Source organism: Chiloscyllium plagiosum, chromosome 33 (assembly GCF_004010195.1).
Source record: "Chiloscyllium plagiosum isolate BGI_BamShark_2017 chromosome 33, ASM401019v2, whole genome shotgun sequence".
In the NCBI taxonomy this organism is placed as follows: domain Eukaryota; kingdom Metazoa; phylum Chordata; class Chondrichthyes; order Orectolobiformes; family Hemiscylliidae; genus Chiloscyllium; species Chiloscyllium plagiosum.
In genome coordinates, this window is record NC_057742.1 from 9,592,572 (window position 1) to 9,616,046 (window position 23,475).

Consider the following 23,475-nt stretch of genomic DNA (forward strand, 5'->3'; position numbering starts at 1 on the left):
GCAATCAGGTCCCGGACCTTCCTGTGGCTTGCCACTTCAACACCCAATCCTGCTCCCATGCCCACATGTCTGTCCTTGGCCTGCTGCAATGTTCCAGTAAAGCTCAACGCAAACTGGAGGAACAGCATCTCATCTTCTGACTCGGTATGTTACAGCCTGCCGCTCTCAACACTGAATTCAACAACTTCAGATATTTTATTTCATTTATTTTTAAAAAATTGTTTTCACTTTTCTGTAGCTCTTATTTCTTTATTGTCTCTCTTTCTCTCACTCCCCACTCTCTCATCGCCTTCTTCCTCTCCTTTTCCCCCTTTGCTATCCTTCTCCCCGGTTTTCCATTTTGCCTCTGCTTCACCCCCCCCCCCCCCTATTTTGTCACATAGCACTGGCTTCAGCCTTGGTCATTCACAGCTCCTAATCTCCCTACAATCCCTCTATACACTGTCATTATCACCTCTTTATTGCTACCTTTGCTTCTGCATCCATGACTCACCTTCTCAGCCTAGCATAAATACCTCCCTATTTCTCCCTTTTTTTTTAAGCTTTGACAAAGGGTCGTAACGTCAGCTCTTTCCTCTCCTTACAGATGCTGCCAAACCTGCTGAGATTTTCCAGCATTTTCTCTTTGGGTTCGGGATTACAAGTCTGGTACATTATCACTCTGCTACTGTTTCCCTCAAAATGTTCAGGCAGCACATTGCAAATTACAATTTACTGGGGGAGAAAACTCATCTGACCTCTGGCGCCTTTGCCAATTATCTTAAATCTTTATCCTGTAGTTATGACAGTTCTGCCACTGGAACAGTATTTCCCGATTCACTAACAATATCCTACAAGTTTTGAGAATATCCATTAAATCTCATCTTAACCTTCTCTCTCCGTAGAGACCAAGCTCAGCTATGTGAAGTCCCACATCCCTTGCACCATTCAAGTAAAGCTCAGCACCTTCGCCAAAGCCTCGACATCCTTCCTGATGTGCAATGCCCTGAACCAGATATGCTGCCAAATCATGAGCAATGGGCAAAAAGAAAAACATTTTAATTACATTAGGTGGACTTTTCAGAAGTATTGCAGATAACTCCAACTGAACTGACCAATGCCACATGGGCAAGAACTTCATGATCAAACTTACCTTACAAAATGTCAACCTGCAATGACAGGTACTGTTCCTTATGTTTGTGATTGTCACTTCCCCATAATGTTCTATCCATCGTTGCCCACTCAGGATGTTGTGGATGCAGGAGGTGATCTTATTCCACTGATAGTGATCGCCGAACCTGGGAATATCACAGGAACACATTGGTTAGAAACCAGTCACAAAATGTGTCGCTTATATTTTACATCTGCTTACTTTTGACCTACAAGTGAACACAAGACATAGCATTAAACAGCACCAAAATGTGTGTACTACCTACTAGATTCACGTGTAGAAACTCAAAGATCCTTAAGCAGCACCTTCCAAATCCATGACACTGCCATCTAGAGGACTAGGGCAGCAGATACATGGAAACAACCACCATCTTCAAGCTCCCCTCCCACACACCGTCCTGACTCAAGAATGTATCACCATTCCTTCACTGTCACTAGGTCAACATCTTGGAATTCCTTCCCCATTGACTGCAGCAGTTCAAGAAAGCAGCTCACCACCACCACCACCACCTAAAGGACAACTAGGAATAAATGCTGACCAGCTATGAGTGAATAAAGAAAAAGATTGCCCTTTGACCCACATTGGCTTTTGCCACATCTACCCAATAACTCCCACTTCCCTATTTCTTTCCTACAGCCTGCAACTTATTTTCAACCATATATTTATTCAATTTCCCAACTAATGTTACAACTGAATCTGCTTCAACAAGCACTTTCCAGTCGTGGGAGAATCTAGAATTAAAGGTCACTGTATCAAAAAGAAGTAGTCACTCATTTAAGACAGATGAGGACAATATCCTTTACTCCCTCAATGTTGGAGCTCTCCTCCTCAAAAAAGTGATGAGAGCTGAGACTTAGCGGATATTTTTAAGACAAAGGTAGATAGGATCTTGATAAGCAAAGAGGTGAAAGGTTAGTGCTGCAAATTAGGAAATGGAGTAATTAGACTAACCACAATCTAACTCAGTGGATGAATAAGCTGGAAGGGTCAAGTAGTCTACTCCTGTTCCTCATTTTTGTTTGAATGCATCACATTAGACAGTACATTCCAGATAACCACGCTCTGCAGACAGGTGGCATGGTGGCTCAATGGTTAGCAATGCTGCCTCACAGCACCAGGGATCTAGGTTCAATTCCATCCTCAACAACTGTGCGTGGACTTTGCCAGTTCTCCTCTGGTCCACTTGGGTTTTTGCAAGGTGCAAGATCCGGTTTCCTCCCACAGTGCAGGTTAGGTGGATTGGCCGTGCTAAATCACTCAGCTTTCAGGGATGTGTAGGTTAGGTGCATTAGCCCTGGGAACTGCAGAGTTATCGGGATAGGGCTGGGTCAGCTGCTCTTCAGAGGGTCAGTGTGGAATTGTTGGGCCAATGGCCTGTTTCCACACTATAGAAAATCTATGGAGTTCTTATCCAGTTTCTGGTTTATTTGCCAATCAATCACTTCCAATTTGCGTCTTCGGATTACCGTCCCTTTGGTTACCAGAAGTAGTTTGCTCTGCCTTACCATGAAAGTTTCTGAATCAGCTACTTACTTTGGCAGGCTCACGTTCACCATTCCAACAGGCACAATCTCCAGGGACTTCCCCCAAAACTTATTCTTCCACCTCACATCTAAAAGGAGAAAGTAATTCATTTAAACTCATTAATTTCAGATACAAGCAGAAAGCTTCTCAGATGATGGAATTACTCCAGAATATTGTCTCAGCCAACCTGTTCGGAGAGATGCTCTTACACACGTCTAAAGTAGGTGGGATTTGAACCCAGACTTACTGGCTCAAAAGTAGGGGTGCTACCATCACGCCAGAAGAGTCCCGTTGAATAACATTATGGAGTTGCCAGCAACAAATACCTTGTGAAACTCGGAACACAACAAAACCAAAAAAAGACTTATATAATTCATTTGGCCAGCCCCGAATCATGAGCAAAGTCCTAGGCAAAAACGTCAGTGTCGCACTACAGTTGATATTGGATCATGGAGCAGGAACTGAGGTCAAAGCAGAAAGAGGGAGAAAGATTTAAAGAAAGAAAAACAAAAACCAAAAGATCTTGGTCAATTGTTAGCTGGATATAACTTTGTGCAGCTGATCTGTATTGGAATACCACCCTAAGCATTACTAATCAGTCTATTTACCTTACAGTTTGGGATGGTTTCCTCCAACCCAGCCAAAATGCAGCACAAAAGAAATGTAGTTGGCGCAGAGACTGCGGTGCTCCCCAATGCTCACTTGTCCCACCTCAAATATAATTGCAATTAGTGGGAAGTGTTTGTAGCTTTATCAGGTTATTGCAGGTAACACAGGAAAGTAGACTTGTATATACTCGAGTAATAGTTCATCTCATGTAAAAGTCAAGATTAGAGTGGTGCTGGAAATGCATAGCAGGTCAGGCAGCAGCGAGGTGCAGGAAAATCGACATTCCTGATGAAGGGCTTTTGCCCAAAACGTCGATTTTCCTGCTTCTTGGATGCTGCCTGACCTGCTGTGTTTTTCCAGCACCACTCTAATCTTGACTCTAATCTCCAGCATCTGCTGTACCCATTTCTGCCCATCTCATGTAAAAGTAAGCCTCCCCTATTTTTTGGCCAAATAGCCTTGAATTTTCAATATATCTCATGTAACAGTTGACCTTAGTTCTTCTCAGATAACAGATCAACATTTAGGAGTCAGAGTGCCAGCTGTCACGTCCCGCTCCAGCTTTCCAGTCTGTCGGTTGTTCAACTCCGTTCCCAATCTTCCAGCCCACTGGCTGTTGTGTTCTGCTCCAGGTTTTCAGAATTACCATAATTCATTTTTTTTTTCCTTTATTTGTTTAGAGATCAGTTGGGCTTCTGCTAATGATATGGTAGGAATTTTGACAAGCATGAATTTCAGCCCCTCAAAAGTAGTATCCATGTAACTATTGACCCCATAAATTTAAAAGTAGTCAAAAAATTTGACTATTACTCAAGTATACAGTAATTCAGGAGACATGGGCATTGCTGGGTAAGGGTGGAGGCTATAGAGGCCAGATGGGCAAGGACAACAGGTTTCCTTCAGAGGACGACACTGGAACTGGATGGGTTTCTATGACAAATCAGAGGTCATCCTCAGAGTTGATTTCAATTCTAGATTTTGACCGAATTCAGATTTGCCATGTTGAGATTTGAACCCATGACCCTAGATCATTAATATGGGGCTCTGAATTACTAGTTTAGTCTCATAACTACCAGGCCACCACCTCCCCTTTGTGAGGTATGGGGCTGCACTTTTTCCAATAGTGAACTGGCTAAAACTGTCCACCCACCTGTGACCTCCTGGGTCAGGGTTGGCCATACTGGAGCAGGAATCGGAAACTGAATTGAACAGTGAACCCTTGAAAACTCACTTGTAATTTATATTCTTATGTTATATCGAGAATCTGAGACAGAGAAACCCACGTCCGGTTGAATAATTAAGCAAGACCTTTTTGTTTTGTTTAAATCTTTCTCGCTCCTTCTTTCTGCGTTGACCTTAGTTCCTGCTCCATGAACCAACATCTACATTATCACAATTAGTGTAACACTAGCTTTGTCTCAGGGCGAATGATAATAAGAGCTCTAAGTCACCTGTTCATTGATTGATAATGTGTCTGAGACATTCTACTGTACGATTATCATTCACCATTTTATAATTGCAGTGTTCTGGGGCACCTGTCTTAATGGTTTATGCCAGTCTAGTGACAGAAGAGCATGTTTGTGCCCCATCCACAGGTTTTAGAAAAAGCACCAATTCACAGGTTACCAGAATTTAAAAAAAAATCCGTGCTATTCAAGTACTTAAGCAATGCCGAGCCTGCATGTTAAAAACCTCTAGCCTGCAGCACAAAAGGGAAGAGGGCAGGAGGTAAGTAGTTCCTGCTCCAGTGGGCGGCATGGTGGCACAGTGGTTAGCACTGCTGCCTCTCAGCGCGAGGCGCAGCAGGTCAGGCAGCATCCAGGGAACAGGAGAATCGACGTTTCGGGCGGTATGGGTGGGTTGCGCTTCGGCGGGTCGGTGTGGACTTGTTGGGCCGAAGGGCCTTTTTCCACACTGTAATCTAATCTAAAATGTAAAATACCTTTGAGGTAGGAGACCCATGGGAATATTCCTGTCATTGCCAGGCCCTTCTGCAGCCACTTCACTCAGTAAGTCTACCCTTAATCTCATGTGAATTAACCTGATCAGTTGAACTCAATTTGTGTATTGGGACGTGTGCTTTTAGCAGACAGCAAGGCCATTTATTTCTGAGCCCCACAGCTGCATCAGCAATACATTTGCTCTTCTCACCAGAGACAGCTCTCCAGCAACATGTAAGCATGTCGCACTGGTCACCAATGGCAACTTGCTGCTCGCCCCTCCAACACTTTGAAAACTTTGTTACAGAAATTGAATCTCAAACTGCCCTATAAATCCTTCCCCCCCCACCCACTGCCAAATAAACTAACCTTGCCAAAAGAGGAAGTTTTCGGATTCAGCATGGCAGACAGACACAGGAGGATGGTGGCTCACCTGTAACGAAAAATACAATAAGCTGGGAGGGGCAGCATGTGCTGGGAGTGAGCAGACAACCACAACTCTTCACCATAAGTACCTGCCCCACTGAACCACATCACTGCAGTTGCAGAGATACTGGTATCTCAGTCTTTATGCCAGTCTCTTGACTCGGCATAGATATCTCAAGAGCTAAAAAAGCACCTGATTCTATTCTGGACAGTGTTTCACCTGTGTTTGTGCTGAACAGTGACAGTCACTCAGGCACAACCGAGGCCTGACATCCCCCCCCTTGAAAACCAAATGTAACTCCCCACCTGCAGCAGCAGCAGCTGAGAGCAGTCAACTGGATATTAACTGGAGGCAGAAAAACACCTGAAGGTGAGCAACCTGAAACGTAGAGTCTGTGTCTCTCTCTACAGGAACTGCCTAACCTGCTGAGGTGTTTCCAGCAGCAGCTGCTCATGTCTTAACACAGTGTTAAAGTCTCTGCAAGTGTTGTAGACACGAGTAACTTCTACGTAGTGACTAATACTCTGTGGTAACTATTCTCCACAACTAACAACACCAGTTATGCTGGTGTACCGTGCCTTTGACCAATACTGTCTTGCTATTTCTCATGGGTTTTAACCATTCACAAACTAGATGTACCCTGGTTGAATAGTTTCCCTGAAAGGCTGAACTTCCGACAGTGCAACATTACCCCCAATACTGTTCAGGAATCTAATCTTCCGACCCAGAGAGGAGCATGCTATTTAATGGAGTACAACTGTCCATCAAATACAGCAAGGTCAGTAAAGATAGGCTGCTAATTCTAAACATTCAGGCAAATACATGCAGGTGGACGAATGGCATCACGCACCTTTCACTACCTCCAAACATCTCAAAGTACGTTACAGCCAAAGTAGCTCTGCATTATCGTCACTGTTGTCATATGGAAAACAGAGTAGCAAATTTGCACACAAAGTTCACAAACTGCAAATGTGACTTTTTTTAAAAACAAAGGAAAAAGGACGAAACAGCTCTTTAGTGTCACAACTGAAATCAGATAAATATTCGATGCTGCAGCTGATTCTCATCCCCGAACAAAGGAAATAAAAACCGTTGCTGCTCCGGATCAGAATTGCCTCCCGATAGCTATGAGCAAACCTACATCTAAAGCACGAAGGATTTCAAAACGCAGCCTTCTCAACGGCAAATCAGGGATAGGAATAAGATGGCTGGCTTAGCCAGCAATTAAGAAGTGAATAAATTACAGCAAAACTCCTGTTATTAACTCAAACATGTTCATCAAGGCCATTAAACATAGTTTCCCAATGTCAATACCAACCACAGCAAGTGCAGTTACTGCATGAGCTGAGTACCGATAACATTAAACAGCTCCAAGAAGATGCATGCTCCTTCATGTACAATAATAAAGACATGATTTCCCAAAAAACAACAACAGTTTGGTACCAACTTGTTTCAAATCAACGGAGAGAATTAAGCTAAGTGGCTGCACTCATTATGAACCAGGGTTTATTTAAAATAAAATTATGAAAGAAATTTTAAATTTGACTGAAATTCAGAGTAAAACTTCATCTTTTAAATATCAAATCAAGTGTTTTATCCTTTGATACAATATGAAAATTCACACTTCCTCACACTTAACTTCTTTGCACTAAAAATCCTGTTGTTTCAAAACATTTCACATCAACATTCCTCCATTAAAAATTCCCATGTTCATATTTATTGTAGGTTTTGCTGATGCATATTTGTCAACATATCATGAAAGTCTGGTCGTTTTCTTTGAACATTGCCAAGATCCATCGCCCGACAGCTGGAAACCAGAATTCCATTCATCGGGTGTCTTGGTCTCGAGCTGGTTACGTTGTTTGGCCATGCCAAGGACAGCCACAGTGGGAACAAGCAGAAATTACCAGGTGAACTGGAGCCAGGCTGGTTCCAGCAGTATCTACTCTGCTGCTGCTCAAGTGAGTCACTCTCAGGGAGTGGTAACCATTGGGAAGAGGGTGAAGGATACCTTTCCTCCCAGGATGAGCAATGTAGGTATCAGAAAGGAAAAGAAACCAAGCACAATTCCTATTTGGCTTTGAAATCCACCTGCTGAGAAACCCAAACGTGGGTGTGATCAGCCTTACAGACAGGTGGTAATCATCTTCCAAAGTCAAATGGCTCACATCCCATCCATCTTCTTCAATGAAGGCGATGGCCTAGTGGTATTATCACTCTACTGTTAACCCAAGACCCAAGCAATACTCCAGGGACCTGGGTTCAAATCCCACCACAGCAGATGGCAAAATTTGAATTCAATAAAAATCTAGGAATTAAATGTCTGACGATGACCATGAAACCACTTGTTTTACGTCAGAAAAACCCATCTGGTTCATTAATGCTCTTTATGGAGGGAAGCTGCCTACATGTGACTCCAGACCCACAGCAATGTGGTTGACTCTTAACAACTCTGAGCAATTAAGGATGGCAAGAAACATTGGCCTAGACAGCGATGCCTTCATCCTGTGAATAAATAAAACGTTTGTTCCCTTCAACACCAACACCGTGGAAGCAGTGTGTTCCACCTCCCAGATGCAACGCAGCAACTGAGCAGGGCTCCTTCCAAACCCTCAACCTCGCACCCAAAACACAAAGGCAGCAGACCCATGGGAAACACAACCCAAGTGCCACTTTGAGCCAAGAAACAAGCTGCACTGGAACATCCTCACTGTCCCTTCATTGTCATTGGGGCAAAGTCCTGAACTTCCATCCTAACAGTACAAAGACTGCTACGGTTCACCACCATCTTTCCAAAGACAATGACAGAGAGGCAATACACTGGTCTAGCATGCAATGCCTACATCCGCAAATGAATAAGAAGAACGAACACACAAAACAGGTGGCAATTCTGCTGCAGTGCCTTGAGATTTTAAACTGGAGTTGGACCTCATTACCTGAAGGGGGAGGGGAGAAGACTGAGAACGGATCAGCAGAGACAATGCCTACCTGTTCGCCAATAAACTGGAAGCCCTTGTCTTCTCGAATACATTCATACGTTTCACCGAGGACAGGGTTGAATGGCTTGCTTCTGGCTCTGTAATATGCCGAAGCATAGCCTGACACAGCAAAGGCTGCGATGTAAATCTGCAGGGAAACAGCGATTGAACCAGTGAGAGAGTGTAGGAGAGAAAACCTTAAAGATTACCAGGAAACCCTGACCATTCCCATCTGTCCCACACTGAGGTCTGAACGTTACAGCTGTCTGGGGTCAGGTTTGTACTGAGGGAAGCCTGTACAACTCACCAGGTGACCTTCCTATTGGCTGCACACCTGGAAATAATTTCTGGCCTGGTCAGTGACACACATCCCACGAATGGATTTTTTAAAAATTAAAATAACCACGTCTTTGCTGACGGTAAGGTGTGGGTTTCTCTCATTCGAAGAGATACCGGCACTCACCCAATTGATTCATGTCACAGAACAGATTGAGCAGCTTACCATACGCTCAAAGGGATCTGATGTCCTGCTCGCTGCATCCAATAGTTCACTGAATTCAAGCTCCTCACAGAGTCGCTGGAGTGTGTTCAGTGGTTCGTTTAGCTGGACTGGCATCGAGACCTTAGACAAGTCTTTCCCAATGTTGTTCTTCAAGATGTTCCATAGGCTGACGTTGTTCAGATTCGGGCCTGGGGCTGGGAGACACATCCGGCGTTGTGTCCCATCCACTGAACCGCAGCTGGTAGCGCCTTTCGTTTTATCATCTTTAAACAAGAAAGAGCCAGCTTTAGTCAATTTTCTCATGCCTCAGCTTTCAAACTTACAATTCGTTAACACAGAGAATAAATAGGAGACTTTTGCTTTTTAAGGGCTCTCCAATCCGAAATCCTCCATGGCAGCCCCCCTCCTCATTCAAGTAATCTCTCCAGACCTACAGCTTTCTGCATTCTTCTAACTCTGGGAGTCTCACACATCCCTGCTGCCTTCCCTCCAATACAGCTTCCCGAGGCCGCAAACTGTTATTTCCTCCATCAACCTCTCTCTTCTTGAAGATGCTTCTTAAAACCCATCCCTTTGACAAAAGTGAGAGATGACCTGTACCACAATTGCCATGTCAGCTAATGTCAGGCCTTGTTTGAGAAATGCTCTCATGTGGCACCAGGGGACTTGACCACGTCAACGTGGAAAAGATGTTTCCTCAAGAGAGAGGACCTGGAGCCAAGGGTCATTGTTTAAATATAAGGAGGCACCCATTTAAGACAGAGCAGAGGAAACTTTTTATTGTCCTGAGGATTGAGCGTTTTTGGAATTCTCTTCCTCAAAACAGAGATGCAGAATTTTAAGAGTTTTTTTTAAGAGCAGATAGATTCTTGATGACCCCAAGGGGAAGAAAGATTGTCAGATGTCTGCAAAAATGTACAGTCATAGACTCATACAGCTGCACTGCACAGAAACAGATCCTCCAGCCCAACTCACCCATGCCAACCAGATATCCTAAATTAATCTAGTCCCATTTGTCAGCATTTGGTCCATATCCCTCCAAACCCTTCCTATTCATATACTCATCCAGATGCCTTTTAAATGTTGTAGTTGTACCAGCCTCCACCACTTCTCTAGCAGTTCATTCCAAACAAGCACCACCCTCTGCATGAAAGAATTGCCCCTTAGGTCACTTTTAAATCTCATCTTAAAACCTATTCCTTCTAGTTTTGAACCCTCCCACTCTGGGAAAAACGGTATCACCCTATCCAATCTATGCCCCTCATGGTTTTATAAACTTCTATAAAGATCGCCCCTCAGCTGCCGATGCAGTAGGGAAAATAGCCCCAGCCTATTCAGCCTCTCTCTCTGTAGCTCAAACCCTCCAACCCCAAAAACACCCTTGTTAAATTTGAAAGGGTCCAATAAAGATTTACAACACCTTTCTTGTAGCAGGGAGACCAGAGCTGAATGCAGTATCCTAAACTAATGTGAAAACCAAAATTAGCTACAACCTTATTGAGTGGCAAAAGAACAGCCTACTTGTGCATTGTTTGGATGTGATATGATTAGATTTCCTACAGTGTGGAAACAGGCCCTTTGGCCCAAGTCCACACCGACCCTCTGAACAGCAACCCACCCAGACCCATTCCCCGCAATTTACCCCTGACTAATGCACCTAACACTACGGGCAATTTAGCACAGCCAATTCAGCTAACCTGCACATTTTTGGACTGTGGGAGGAAACCAGAGCACCCAGAGGAAACCCACGCAGACATGGGGAGAATGTGCAAACTCCACACAGACAGTTGCCCGAGGCGGGAATTGAACCCGGGTCCCTAGCGCTGTGAGGCAGCAGTGCTAACCATGAGCCACCATGCCACAAGTTATCACTGCTGAAAGCTTTCTGGTGAGTTTCAGTTTTCTTAGATGTTTGCAGAAATATAACGAGCCAGACCTGGGCATGTTGGCTTTTCACTTGACTTCATGTTTACTTAGGTAAAAACAATGACTGCAGATGCTGGAAACCAGATTCTGGATCAGTGGTGCTGGAAGAGCACAGCAATTCAGGCAGCATCCAAGGACAGGCAAAATCGACGTTTCGGGCAAAAGCCCTTCATCAGGAATAAAGGCAGAGAGCCTGAAGCGTGGAGAGATAAGCTAGAGGAGGGTGGGAGTGGGGATAGAGTAGCATAGAGTACAATAGGTCAGTGGGGAAGGAGATGAAAGGCGTTCTTCCTCCAGGCGTCTGGTGGTGAGGGAGCGGCGGTGAAGGAGGTCCAGGACCTCCATGTCCTCGGCAGAGTGGGAGGGGGAGTTGAAATGTTGGGCCACGGGGGGGTTTGGTTGATTGGTGTTCTTCGGGTGTCTCGGAGATGTTCCCTAAAGCGCTCTGCTAGGAGGCGCCCAGTCTCCCCAATGTAGAGGAGACCGCATCGGGAGCAACGGATACAATAAATGAGTTTATAACCACTGAAAAGCTACACAGCGAAAACTCACATCCCTGGGCGACATTCCAATTCTGTGGCAACACCCAGTTCCTCTTTAATTGATTGGAAATTCTTCTTTGTTCAATGAAACAGAATGGACAAAAAAAAAATCAGAATCACAGTTCTAAACTGTTGAGGAGATCTTTAGGAATTTGCATTCTCTGGCACAGACCTTCACATTGCTGACTCACTAATCGAGAATTGTTTTTTAAAAAATGCATGAAAAGATGACTTCAGGGGATAAATTGCCAAATAGCACAACAGTTTGCATTTATATAACACCTCTACTACAGTTTCAATTCAAAATAAACTTATCCAAAAGGAGGACAAAAACTTGGACAAAGAGGTTGAGTTTTAAAATGAGAGTTGGAGAGGAACAGAGCAAACAGGAGCAGCAGGAGGCCATTCAGCCCTCAATTCTGCTGTGCCATTCAACTGGATTACAGCTGAACTACTCCCTCTCCACTTTTCAGCACTTATTCCAATTTCCTTTGATATATTTACCATCTAGAATTCTCTATCTTGATCAATGGTCAAACAACTGAGGCTCCACCACCCTCTAGGGCAGAGGATTCCACAGGCTCACCACTGTCCAAGTAAAGAAATTCCTCCTGATCACAATCCTAAACTTTTTACTCCATAGTCTCAGACTGTGCTCCTGGTTTCACTGTCCTGCCCCAACCGGGGGAACATACTTCTGGTATTTACTGTATCAACCCATTTAGAAGAAAATGAGATTGCCTCTCATTTTTGAATTCTAGAGCCCAGTCTCGCCAATCTATCTTCACAGAGTTATGCCTCTAGTCTAGGCATCTGTCCACTGAATCCCCTCGACGGCAATTATCCTTCCTTAGGTAAGGAGACCAACTGTATACAATATTGTAGCTATGATCTCACCAAGGCTCACAGTTACAGCAAGACCCTATCTTGCTCCAGTAATGGCCAATGTACTATTTGCCTTTATAAGTATTTGAAAAAATACCTTGCAAACAAGGACACTATGGACTCTTTGCAAAGTGATGCATCCTAATCTCTTACCATTGAAGAAAAACAATGGCAGGAAAATGCAAAAAAGTTCATATGTTTTTCTATGTTATACTTCACCTGCTAAGAGAGGAGTAGCACTTACAAACTAGGTTATGGATGAAGTCACAGTACAGATGGCAAAGTGAGGGAAGTGTTGGAGAAAGACAGAGCTATAAGGCAGGTTGTCGATCTAGTGGATAGTCAGGCTTGACTTGAGCCAGACAAATCAGTGGCAAAGGAACTGTCAAGCCAGTGATTTCAGCCAGCAGAGAGGTAAGAAAGGTAGCAGTGAGACAGAGCTGGGTATACGTTAAAATCTCAGTTTCTATTGGGGGACTTAAAATTTTCCCTTTGTCCACAAGCCAGACAACTTTCCTTTGATCCATAAATCAAAAGTTTATGGGTTCAGGGGGGAAAAAGATTTCAGTTTGCACCAAAGTTGAGGGTAACAATCCACCAGTTAGAAAAAAGATCACGAACAAGAATATCAAATCTCAACATTACCAGTAGAGGGCAGTGCTTAACAAAGCACAGGATATTTCCCAGAGGAGAAACAGACCAGAATATCTAGATAATGTGCACATTCTTATTCTGTGCCAGGTTATACCCTTCCAGCCAATCATCACTAAGTGAGGGACAGAGGGGGAATCACAGTGAAGACATTAATAAAAAGGGGAGAGAGAGAGAGAGAGAGTCTCCTTCCATACAGTGCCAGACAATCAGCTGTGAGTCAGAGACAAAAATAGAAATTGCTGGAAGAGCTCAGCAGGTCTGGTAGCATCTGGAGAGAAATTAACATTACCATTTTAAGTCCAATTCTGAGGAAGGGTCATTGGACCAAAAATGTTAACTAGTTTCTCTCCACAGATGCTGCCATACCTGCTGAGCTTTTCTAGCAATTCCTATTTTTGTCCTGGATTTACAACATTCATAGTTCTTTTGGTTTTTATTCCATTGTAAACAAGAGGGTGCACACTGAACTTCCTTCTTATAGTTCACCCAAACATTCTCCAAAAAAGGAAATAAAAATCATGCCCAGGAAAAAGAGGACTTTCCCATATCCTCTCTGCCTGTATCATGAAACTTTCAGATGCCCTCTTGGCTTTTATAAAAAGAGATGCGACAATGTCACTGTAGTTCCTAATCAGCATCAGCAGAAAATGGTTTTCTCAGCAAAGATTAAACATTTCACTCAGGAAGCAGAAATATTACAAAATATCAAGGCGACCTATTTCAGGACTGAAAAACCTCTGATACCCCACTCCCTTGGGAGATAATCTTCAGTTTTCTAAAACTCTCGTGCAATGGTACTAATCTCCGTACCCCTCTTAATCTTTCCAATCCTGGCAATGCAGCAGGTCTCAGCTCCTCATTTTGATTTCTCAGTTTTACAAGAAACATTTTACAGAAAGGCAGCAATTTCATTTGCTGCTCCAAGCAGTCTGCTTCAGTTTGAGGTCTAAATTGTTCCCTTCCAATCCCAGTGTTCAGACTAGTAAACCCTCTCTATTGCCTCATTGTTTAGAGGGTTTACTAGAAGTGTTTAGAGGGATTATGGGCTAAATCTGGCACATTGGGCTAGGTCAGATTGGGATGTCTAGTCGGTGGACAAGTTGTTTTGAAGAGTTTTTCCTCATGTTGTATAACTCAATGACTCAGTTTTTATGCTGACCATACGCCTAAAGACCTGCTGGTATGGTGCACAAGCCACTTGATTGGTCTTTCCTGGACTGCAACAAAAACAGCTACAAGTGATATTTAAAGATGATGGGCGTTGACAAGTCGGGGAAGGTGATTTCGGACTGCCGTGATTTCTGGAGGCTTTGGAAGAGGCAAACAAAAACTCAACGCTCAGCAGAAAATCAGAGTCCATCCATTCGTAAACCTTCTGCACACATTGTCTCCCTTTACAACGTATACAGCAGAGATGCCCATTATCAGAGTGAGGTTGCTGAGCCATACCTGGTGGCACTTACCAGTTGATCACCACAATGCAAACCAGCACCTTGCATTACAGAAGGCTGTCACTGATCTCAAATCCATGTCCTCTGGTTACAGACCCCTTGGCAGTGGAAACTAGTGTCTTCCCATTAATGGTCTTAATTGTGGGCACCATACAAGCAGGTCTTTAGGCATATGGTCAGCATCCATCTGATGACACTGGAACACTCACTGCATGCAATGAGTGTGTGCTGATGGAATTAGTACATTCCAAGACCTTGTTTAGCCAAGAAATGCTAACGATATGGCTGTGACAGTGAACATGGAAAGTGAACAACCTTCCTCACTATCTACCATATCAAGTTCTCATTACTGCAGAGGAGCGCACACGGGGGACACAATTCTGATGAACTTGCAGTTTGATGTTCTCAGTCAGTTTGCTATTCCACTAACACTCACTTAGCATGAAAAAAGCTGCAGTTTCTGCGATGCATGAGTTCATTTCAGCATCAAGTAACATATTGTGGGAAACTCTGGAGCAGAGATACACACAAAGCTATCAATAATCTCCAAATGCATATTGTCACTGCTGTTAGATGGAGTATGCCAATATCCAGGACCATGACATTTGCCCTCCTGATGTAGATGTCAAACCAAACCCATGACAGGCCTGAGAGAGTTTGTCCATTTGCCAGTGTTTTGATGCAATCCAGCAGCATCAACACACACAACTCTCTGAAGAGGACTTAGTGGATCATTGTTTTGAATCGCAACGTGGGAAGGCTGAAGAGTTTTCTACTGGCTCTGGTATGTGAGAAGGTAGCCTCTGTAGACAGCCTGAAAGCAAATGACAGCACCAAAAGAGGGGGGAAAAAGGGGCAAAAAATTGCTAGGACCAAAATATAACCTATTTGACCCCACTCAATGTTAATCAAAGGTGAGGTGCTGGAAAAGCACAGCAGGTCAGGTAACATTCGAGGAGCAGGAGGATCAATGCTTCGGGCAGAAGCCCTTTATCAGGGAATGGAAGGGCTTATACCAGGTGTGCAGTAGTTTGTACCAGGGAATATGAGAGAGAGGGAAAAAAAAAGAAAACAGAAGAATAGTAGAAACAAGGGAATAAAAGTCTTGGTCTCTCACATCTGGGTGGAGAATTCTGAACGAGTTGAAGTAAATGTGAGGCACGGCTAACTCAAGCAAGCAGAAAACTCAGGCCTGGGGGGGGAGGGGGGGGAGAAGCGGGCGGTGAAGGAGGTATGGATGAGTGTTTTTGAGAGAAGCAGAAAGTGGCAATGACAGAGAATGAACAGTTTGGAGGGAGACAGTTTGTGTGAAGGCCAAGTTAGAAACAGTATCCCGGAAAGGATTGGGGTCAAGGACATAGCAGTTCAAGCAGCGGCTGATCATAAAATGAAAGATCGCAGTATATCATTGCTGCGGTGTACATAATTACACAAAATGCAAGCTACAGATGGCTGCTCATGTTACTGATTTAACAAACAAACCTGTCAGTTCCTGAATAGATGCTTCCACAGTGTTTAAATTCTCTTCAGAGTTGCTGTTAGTAATTTCACTGGTGGTGGAGTCATCATCATCTGACATCTGTGACAAAGGAAAGTGACTTAGATTTAATATATATTTAAAAAAGTGAATGACAATGAACCCATTTTGTGCATCCCTCTCTGCATTTGCTCAAAAAACTGTAGAATCTCTCATTTTTTCCAGTTTTGCTACAAGGTCACAGACACTGGTCTGCACAAGTCTGTTCAGACTACATCTATTTCTTCCTTGACAAATGCTAGCCTTTGTGCAAAGAATTAAGCTAAAATCTTTTCATCCCTTACGTTATTACCAAAACGAATCGCCGACTCATCTACCTCGTTGTCAGAAGAACACGCAGACAGCAACACGTCCTCAGCATCAAAGAATTCAACGTGTGACTCAGACAGTGAAGCGTTACTGTCTAAGGACAGCTGATGAGCTAGCGACCGGTTACAAGCCACCTAAAGATAAAGTTTTGAAAAAGAAAACATCACAACACATTCTAGAGCCACTCGTAACATTTATGTTATTTTGTAAACAATTCTCCACAAAGATCAAAGCTTTTCCTCAATACATTGCAGTTCTTTCTCATTCATTTCATTTCCTGCCCATTCCTAATTGCCCAGAGGGTAGTTAAGAGTTGACCGCGTTGCTGTAGGTCTGGAGTCACATGTAGGCCAGACCAGGTAAGGATGGCAGATTTCCTTCCCTAAGAGGATGTTAGTGAACCAGATGGGTCTTTCTGATTAAACAACAATGAATTTGAATGTCAACATTGCTAGTCCTAGTCCTGGGTCCCTGGAACATTACCAGGGTCTCTGCATTAACAATCCAATGATAGCAGCAATAAGACCATCACCTCCCCATATTATAAACAAGTTAAATAAAGGTAATGGAAGAAGTTGCAGAGAAGATTTAGAAGAGAGACCCCAAAAATGGTTGAGTCATTGCATTACAGAAGGATTGATAGGCTGGGTCTCTCTTCACTTGAAGAAAGTAAACAGAGGGGTGACTCAATACAGATATCTAAAATAATGAACAATTACGATCCAGAGAGAATGTTCTGTCCTGTGGAGATGAGCACAACTATGAGATTATAGATAGAAAAGGTAGTTATCGAGAAATCCAAAAGGGAAAATAAGAAGATGCATCTCTTAGTTCAAGGAAGTGGAACTTGCCACCACGTGGAACTGGTTGAAGAAAGCAGTTGAGATACACTTAAGGAGCAGTTAGACCAGCACAGCAGGAAGCAGGAATTGGGTCATTTGGATGCTGGTGAACTTGCCTGAGAAACGATAGAGTATAACAAGACCCTGGGCTACCTGACTCATTTCTGACCCTTACATTACCATGTTGTTGCACATCCTTCAAGCAAGTCTTCCAAAGCTAAATGAACAACCTGTTTTTACCATTACTGCAGCTCTGTTGCACAAGATAACAAGCTCAATATTTATTTTTGCTTCAGCCACCTAGTCTGGTTTGTCTAGAATCATTGGGCACAAAAACCTGAGCTGGATTTATGGAAAAATTTCAATGTCCTGTTATATCCAACAACTTTTCCCATTTCAAATCATTATCCAATTCCCTTTTGAAGATTATAAAATAAGGCTGGAGAAGGAGGGGAGAATTTTTGTTTTTAAAATATGCAGCAAGTTATGATGATCTGGAATGTACTAGAACATGCAAGTATAATCAGTTCTTGTATAACATGATGCCCACGTTCTGCTGCAAGCCCACATTAACGTGCGATTTTTCTTTTCTATAGAGACAGCACTTAAAGTATTGGTGCTGTAATCACATTACAGCCAGCACTCATTGGAAAAGTTCATACTGTAAAAAAAAAAGCACCCAATTCATCAAGCACGTTACAGTGAATTTGCGTCAACGAACCATGTATTATAACAGAACCAAAGAAAGTGTGGTGCTGGAAAAACACAGCAGGTCAGGGAACATCAGAGTAGCAGGAGAGTCAACATTTCGGCACATGAAATGAATTAACCCAATTAACAACACGTTTTGAAAATAAGGTGGTTGTGTGTTCACTGTGCAAAGGCACCTAATTTTTAAAATGTGTTGTTAATTGGGTTAATTCAAATCATGTGCCTGAAACGTCAATTCTCATGCTCTTTGGATGCTGCCTGACCTGCTGTGCTTTTCCAGCCCCACACCTTTTTGACTCTGATCTCCAGCAGCCGCAGTTCTCACTTTCTTAGTCGGTATAATGGAACGACCTACACAGATACTTCTAAACGATAACTTTCAGAAGAAAGTTGGACGAGTACTTTGAAATGGAAAAACCTGAAGGGCTACGGGCAAAGGGCAGGTGAGTTGGAAGAACTAGCGATTCTCAGAGCTGCCCAAACATAGCAAAATTGAATGGCCTCTGTCTGTGCCACATGACCCAGTGATCAACTCCCAATACGGAGGGAGACATGAGATTTATGACAGTGCAGGATTCTCAGTACAGCAATACAAAGGCTCTGTCAGAATGCCCTTTTTACACAGTGAACATATAGGCATCTTATTTTCAAAAAGGTGTTGTTAACTGGGTTAATCCAAATCATATTACACAGGATAACTTCAGTAAGCATTTCCAACACAACAGGGCAGCTAAGAATCTGAATGATCTCAAGTCAGTTCAGTAAACCATGTGAACACAGCTGAATCGAATGCAACACTGCACATCAACCAAAGGCAGTAGCAATTAACAACAATTTTTGGAAAATGTGTGCTGGCCTTGAAAAGTAAAATTCCTAAGTGATGCAAAGACTAATCCTTATAACAGGCTGCTTCTCTGCTGAAGATCCACAGCAGATGCTGGGATATCTGCACATCAGTTGTACCGAGCAGAATCATGCAAGTCAGCAAGTTACTGTTAGGAAAATGAAGAGTGATTACTCAATCATCAGTTTAAACACAGATTTTTCAATAAACTTGGAGCTCCAGGGGTTCAACCCTAAAATGGAAATCCTCGATCTTTATGCAGTACCTTCCTCTAAATTAATGCCACCTCTTCACAAATTCGTGAAAGGTGACAAACAACACTGTTTTGATTGCCACTATAAACCAGCAAGTTTACACAAACAAAACACAGCAAATGAACAAAAGGTCCATACCAGTGTTTACATTCCAAACAAGCCTCCTTGCACCTTCTCAATGCAACTTTATCAATCTATCCTACTAATCATAGAACATCACAGAAGCCCTACAGCATGGAAACAGGCCCTTCAGCCCAACAAGTTCACATAGTCTCTCCAAAGAGACACACCCAGATCCATTTCCCAGTTACCCCGACTAATACATTTAACCTACACACCCCTGAACACTATGTTCATAATATGGGGAACTAACAAGGCCAATTCACCTAACCTGGACATCTTTGGACTGTGGGAGGAAACCCACGCAGACACTGGGAGAATGTGCAAACTCCACACAGACAGTTGCCCAAGGCTGGAATTGAACCAGAGTCCCTGGCACTGTGAGGCAGCAGTGCTAACCACTGGGCCACCGTGCCACCCATTACTCCCTGCAGATACCTTAGGTAGCTGCCCTTTGAATGTTCAAGTAGTACATAGGGGACAAAGGAATGGAAGGATAGACTGATGGAATTAGATGAAAACAGCACCATGGCTAGAGGCATATGTTGGTAACGAATGAACACTCAGATTAAAAATGCTTGAAATCGTGCGTCCCTATTGATGCCCCTTGTTTTTTTTTGCCAATGAGATTGATTAAAAACAGAATCAAACAATAAAAAAAGATCTCTAGTAGTCAGTAGAAGAATTTTGTTTTACCTCTTCAACTTTAACAGGAGCCAGTGTATCAGTCACTGCATCAAAGCTGGACAGGCACTGGATTCTGTGCAGACGATTCCGGAGATCAGCATTCTGAGACATAACCTAGGGACATTCCACAGGTTAATTTCATCGATGTAAGTAGAGTCTTGTTCCAGTAAGAGATATTTTGGGTTTGTTTGCTGGATAGAGTCAAACCCCAATGTTTGTTTCTTCATATGTTACTGTACAGAACCAAACTGTTTAAGAGACTACGATATTTTTAAGAATAAAATATATTTTTGAAATATAGATAATTTCAGTGATCAGCCACATTGGAGTTTCAGTTCAAGATGGGGTTTGCAATAGAGCGTGGATTATCCAAAGCTAATGATGCAGAGTGGTGTATGCAGAGCGATGTAGATGTTGGAGAGATTTCAATTTGTTGGTCATACTTTGATCGTTTCTGAAGATAGTAACAAGATGCTGGAAATACTTAGCTGGGCAGACAGGCAGGCTCTGTGGAGTGAGGAACAGAGTTGTGTTTCAGGTTAGAAGAAAAATCATATTCAACTTCAAACAAGAACTCCACTCCTCTCTCCACAGATGCTGACAGACACACCAAGTCAGATGCAGATTAAACTGTGACTTTCAGAAGAGAATTAGACATGTACTTGAAATGGAGAAATCTGAACAGTTGCAGTCAAAAATCAGGTGAGATGAAAGATTCAGGGTTCTGACAACTGCAGGTAATTTGCTTTTATTATAGGCAAAAGGATACATGGGTATGTGCGGGATGGTGCAGCTGGAACTGGTGCAAAGGGAACAGACTAAAGATATTCTCACCTCAGATAAGGTGTTCTTTAGGTGTGTGATCTGAATGGCTGGTGCAGTCTCCAGTTCCTTCTCCCGCCAGATCTGTTTAAGTTTCTCCCTCTCAATTGAGAGGGTGTTGAAGAGGGACTTCAAACCCAAATGAACTGGAAGTTTAATGGGAAAATACAAAGGTGATGCAATCCAGAGAGACTCCGCCTTTTTAAAATGAGCACATCCCGTTAATTTTTTGTTCCTCCCCTTCCCCATTTCTTGCTCACCAAACAAACCGCACAATGCGCAGACAAATGGCAACAGGTGGGAAAGGAAGATGACTGGCTATTTCACTGCTGCACTCAAAATGGTCAAAATGATTTCGTGTGCGCAAACCTCTCCGCTCCTCTGGTAGTGAGTGTGGTGCAAACCCAGCATCATTTTACGACAGTGACAACTGCGATAGGCCCTAGAAAAGTATGCAAATTGATAACTTAGCAACTTGCATTGCTTTCCATTTGAGAGTGTGACTATCTTCTGTTCTGGGATTCCTCAACTGCCCAGCCAAGATAAGGAACTCAGTTTAGAGGATGGTTCGCAGGGGAACCCAACAGTAGATGGTAGTATCATAATAACTCAAAAGAGCCCGGCGAACACTCTGAGGTCATGGGTTCACGTCCTGGCTACGGCAGCTGGTGAGATTGAAATTCTTCAGATTTATTTTCTCATTACATGGCCTGCTGTTAGGAGGGACATTGCATTCCTATTGCCATCCCTAACCAGGATGGTTAACGTAAACACTATGAAATAACCCACATTTTTAAACAGGAAAGGAATTAAGCCTCATGGGAAAAGTTCAAACACGCATTAAAATAATGCGGTCCTGTGCAGAAAGCCAAATAGTAAAGGGAAATAATTCGTGTTTCACTGTTGTGCACATCTTTTGATATTTTAGCTAATTTCAAAACAATACTGCATTGCTAGTTAAAGATTGAAAGAGAAATCCAAATTCACTGTTTCAATCAGTTGACTGTCATCAGATTTCATTCATAACAATTGCATATAAAGATTTAAACAAGGCAAGCACAATTAACTTAATAAGTTCCTAACGTTATATATTCTGCACTCCAGTTTACGTACTGCTTCCCCTTCCCCCTCCATTAAATCTAATTAATTTTAGGGCCCACTTTAAGTACACTACAGTCCTGTGGAGAATTTCCTCAGCTCCGCCTATTCTCAGAGATAACCCATTCACTTTCTCTATACTGTGGAAGGCTCAGTTCCTTGGTTTGGTTATTTTTATAATTCATCCAAACTACCGTGGTTGCTTTCCTTTGTGTTAAGACACTGGGGCCAATTGTAGATGGCAGTCATCTCTGTACTGCCCCTCAAAATTCAAACAGAGATGAAGCCTCCCCTGTCTCCAGAAAGACAATCATGAAGTTGGTGTTGACTCCGTTTATACTGTAAGTCAGTCTAACTGCTAGTTACTTCAACTAACTCAGTGAGGCGCAAACCACACAGTGTCTAAACAGCAACCTGAACAAAAAAAAACACTATCCCAGCAAATGCCTAGATACACTGAAACCAGAGAACTGCAACTATCTACATGATGGCACAGTCTGCTCTGGACTATCCTCTGTGGAGAAAGAGAGGAAAGGAACGTGCTTAACAAAGCAGAGTCTGCAGCTGCATTGTGCTAACTCCCAGCATTATTGAGTGGGCATGCTGGCACGGTCATTTATAACCAGTAAGTGGCCAAGACAGAAGTCTGAGCCAGAATTGAGAGATCAGGAAGCAAGGCTGCTGAGTCTTATATATTTATGATGCAAGTTGTCACACACTGAAGACATCAAACAGTTACAACACCTTGTTGGCGTCAACAAGTATTCCAACAGCCACACTGGGCTGCTAAAAAAAAAAACAGTCCTGCGGCTACCCCATTCCCAACTCAACGGAGTTTGCATTTTGCATCAGCAAAGGACAGCACTTTGTAACAGAAACATCAGTTAGCTCAAACTGTTCAAGCTTTTTCCACAATTCAGCTAGATCGCAGTCCATCTATACTTCACTTCAATTTACCTGCTTTTATTACACACACCCTTTAATAAAAAATACATTGTATACCCAATGCCAGCCTTGAGTGTTTCAACTGTCTTTTGGGGGAAAAGACTTCCAGATTGTCTGAGAATTAGGGCCAGATAGGGCAGTACGGTGGCTCAATAGTTAGCACTGCCACCTCTCAGCACCAGGACACAGGTTCAATTCCAGCCTCAGATGACTGTTGGTGTGGACTTTACACATTCTCCTCGTGTCCGTGTGGGCTTTCTCTGGGTGCTCCGGTTTCCTCCCACAATCCATGGATGTGCAGGTTAGGTGGATTGGCCATGCTAAATTGCCCATAGTTTAGGCACATTAGTCAGAGGGAAATGGTTCTGGTTGGGTTACTCTTCAGAGGGTCAGTGTGGACTTGTTGGGCCAAAAAGGGCCTGTTTCCACACTGTAGGGAATGTAATCAAAATCATCCAGGAGAGATGTTAGGAGGCACACAAAGGGTGATAGAAGTTTGGAACATCTCTTCCACAATCAGCATTGGATGCTGGATCAGTTGTTAATTTTAAATCTGTGGTAGATAATTTTTTGTTAATCCAAGTATATAAACACACCAAAATGGAGTTAGGGCACAGATCGGTTATTGGGTGGTGGAACAGGCTCGAGGGGCTGAATGGCCTACTCCTGTTCCTCTCCCTCTATTTCCACTACTAAGTATGAACTAATTCCTGACTTT

At 43.1% G+C, this 23,475-nt stretch overlaps 1 protein-coding gene across 2 annotated transcripts in view; it reads right to left on the reverse strand.

Annotated features, from left to right (window-relative positions):
* LOC122539812 (oxysterol-binding protein-related protein 7-like) overlaps positions 1 to 23,475 on the reverse strand; it is a 93,767-nt gene that overhangs the window by 15,365 nt on the left and 54,927 nt on the right. For both annotated transcript variants that reach the window (XM_043674875.1, XM_043674876.1), the window contains exons 11-19: positions 20,727 to 20,860; positions 19,902 to 20,006; positions 16,443 to 16,568; positions 16,071 to 16,167; positions 9,131 to 9,393; positions 8,639 to 8,776; positions 5,593 to 5,656; positions 2,684 to 2,762; positions 1,133 to 1,277 (exon numbers count right to left, since the gene is read on the reverse strand). In XM_043674875.1, the coding sequence (XP_043530810.1) occupies positions 1,133 to 1,277; positions 2,684 to 2,762; positions 5,593 to 5,656; positions 8,639 to 8,776; positions 9,131 to 9,393; positions 16,071 to 16,167; positions 16,443 to 16,568; positions 19,902 to 20,006; positions 20,727 to 20,860 (1,151 nt within the window). The remainder of the gene's footprint in view (positions 1 to 1,132; positions 1,278 to 2,683; positions 2,763 to 5,592; positions 5,657 to 8,638; positions 8,777 to 9,130; positions 9,394 to 16,070; positions 16,168 to 16,442; positions 16,569 to 19,901; positions 20,007 to 20,726; positions 20,861 to 23,475) is intronic.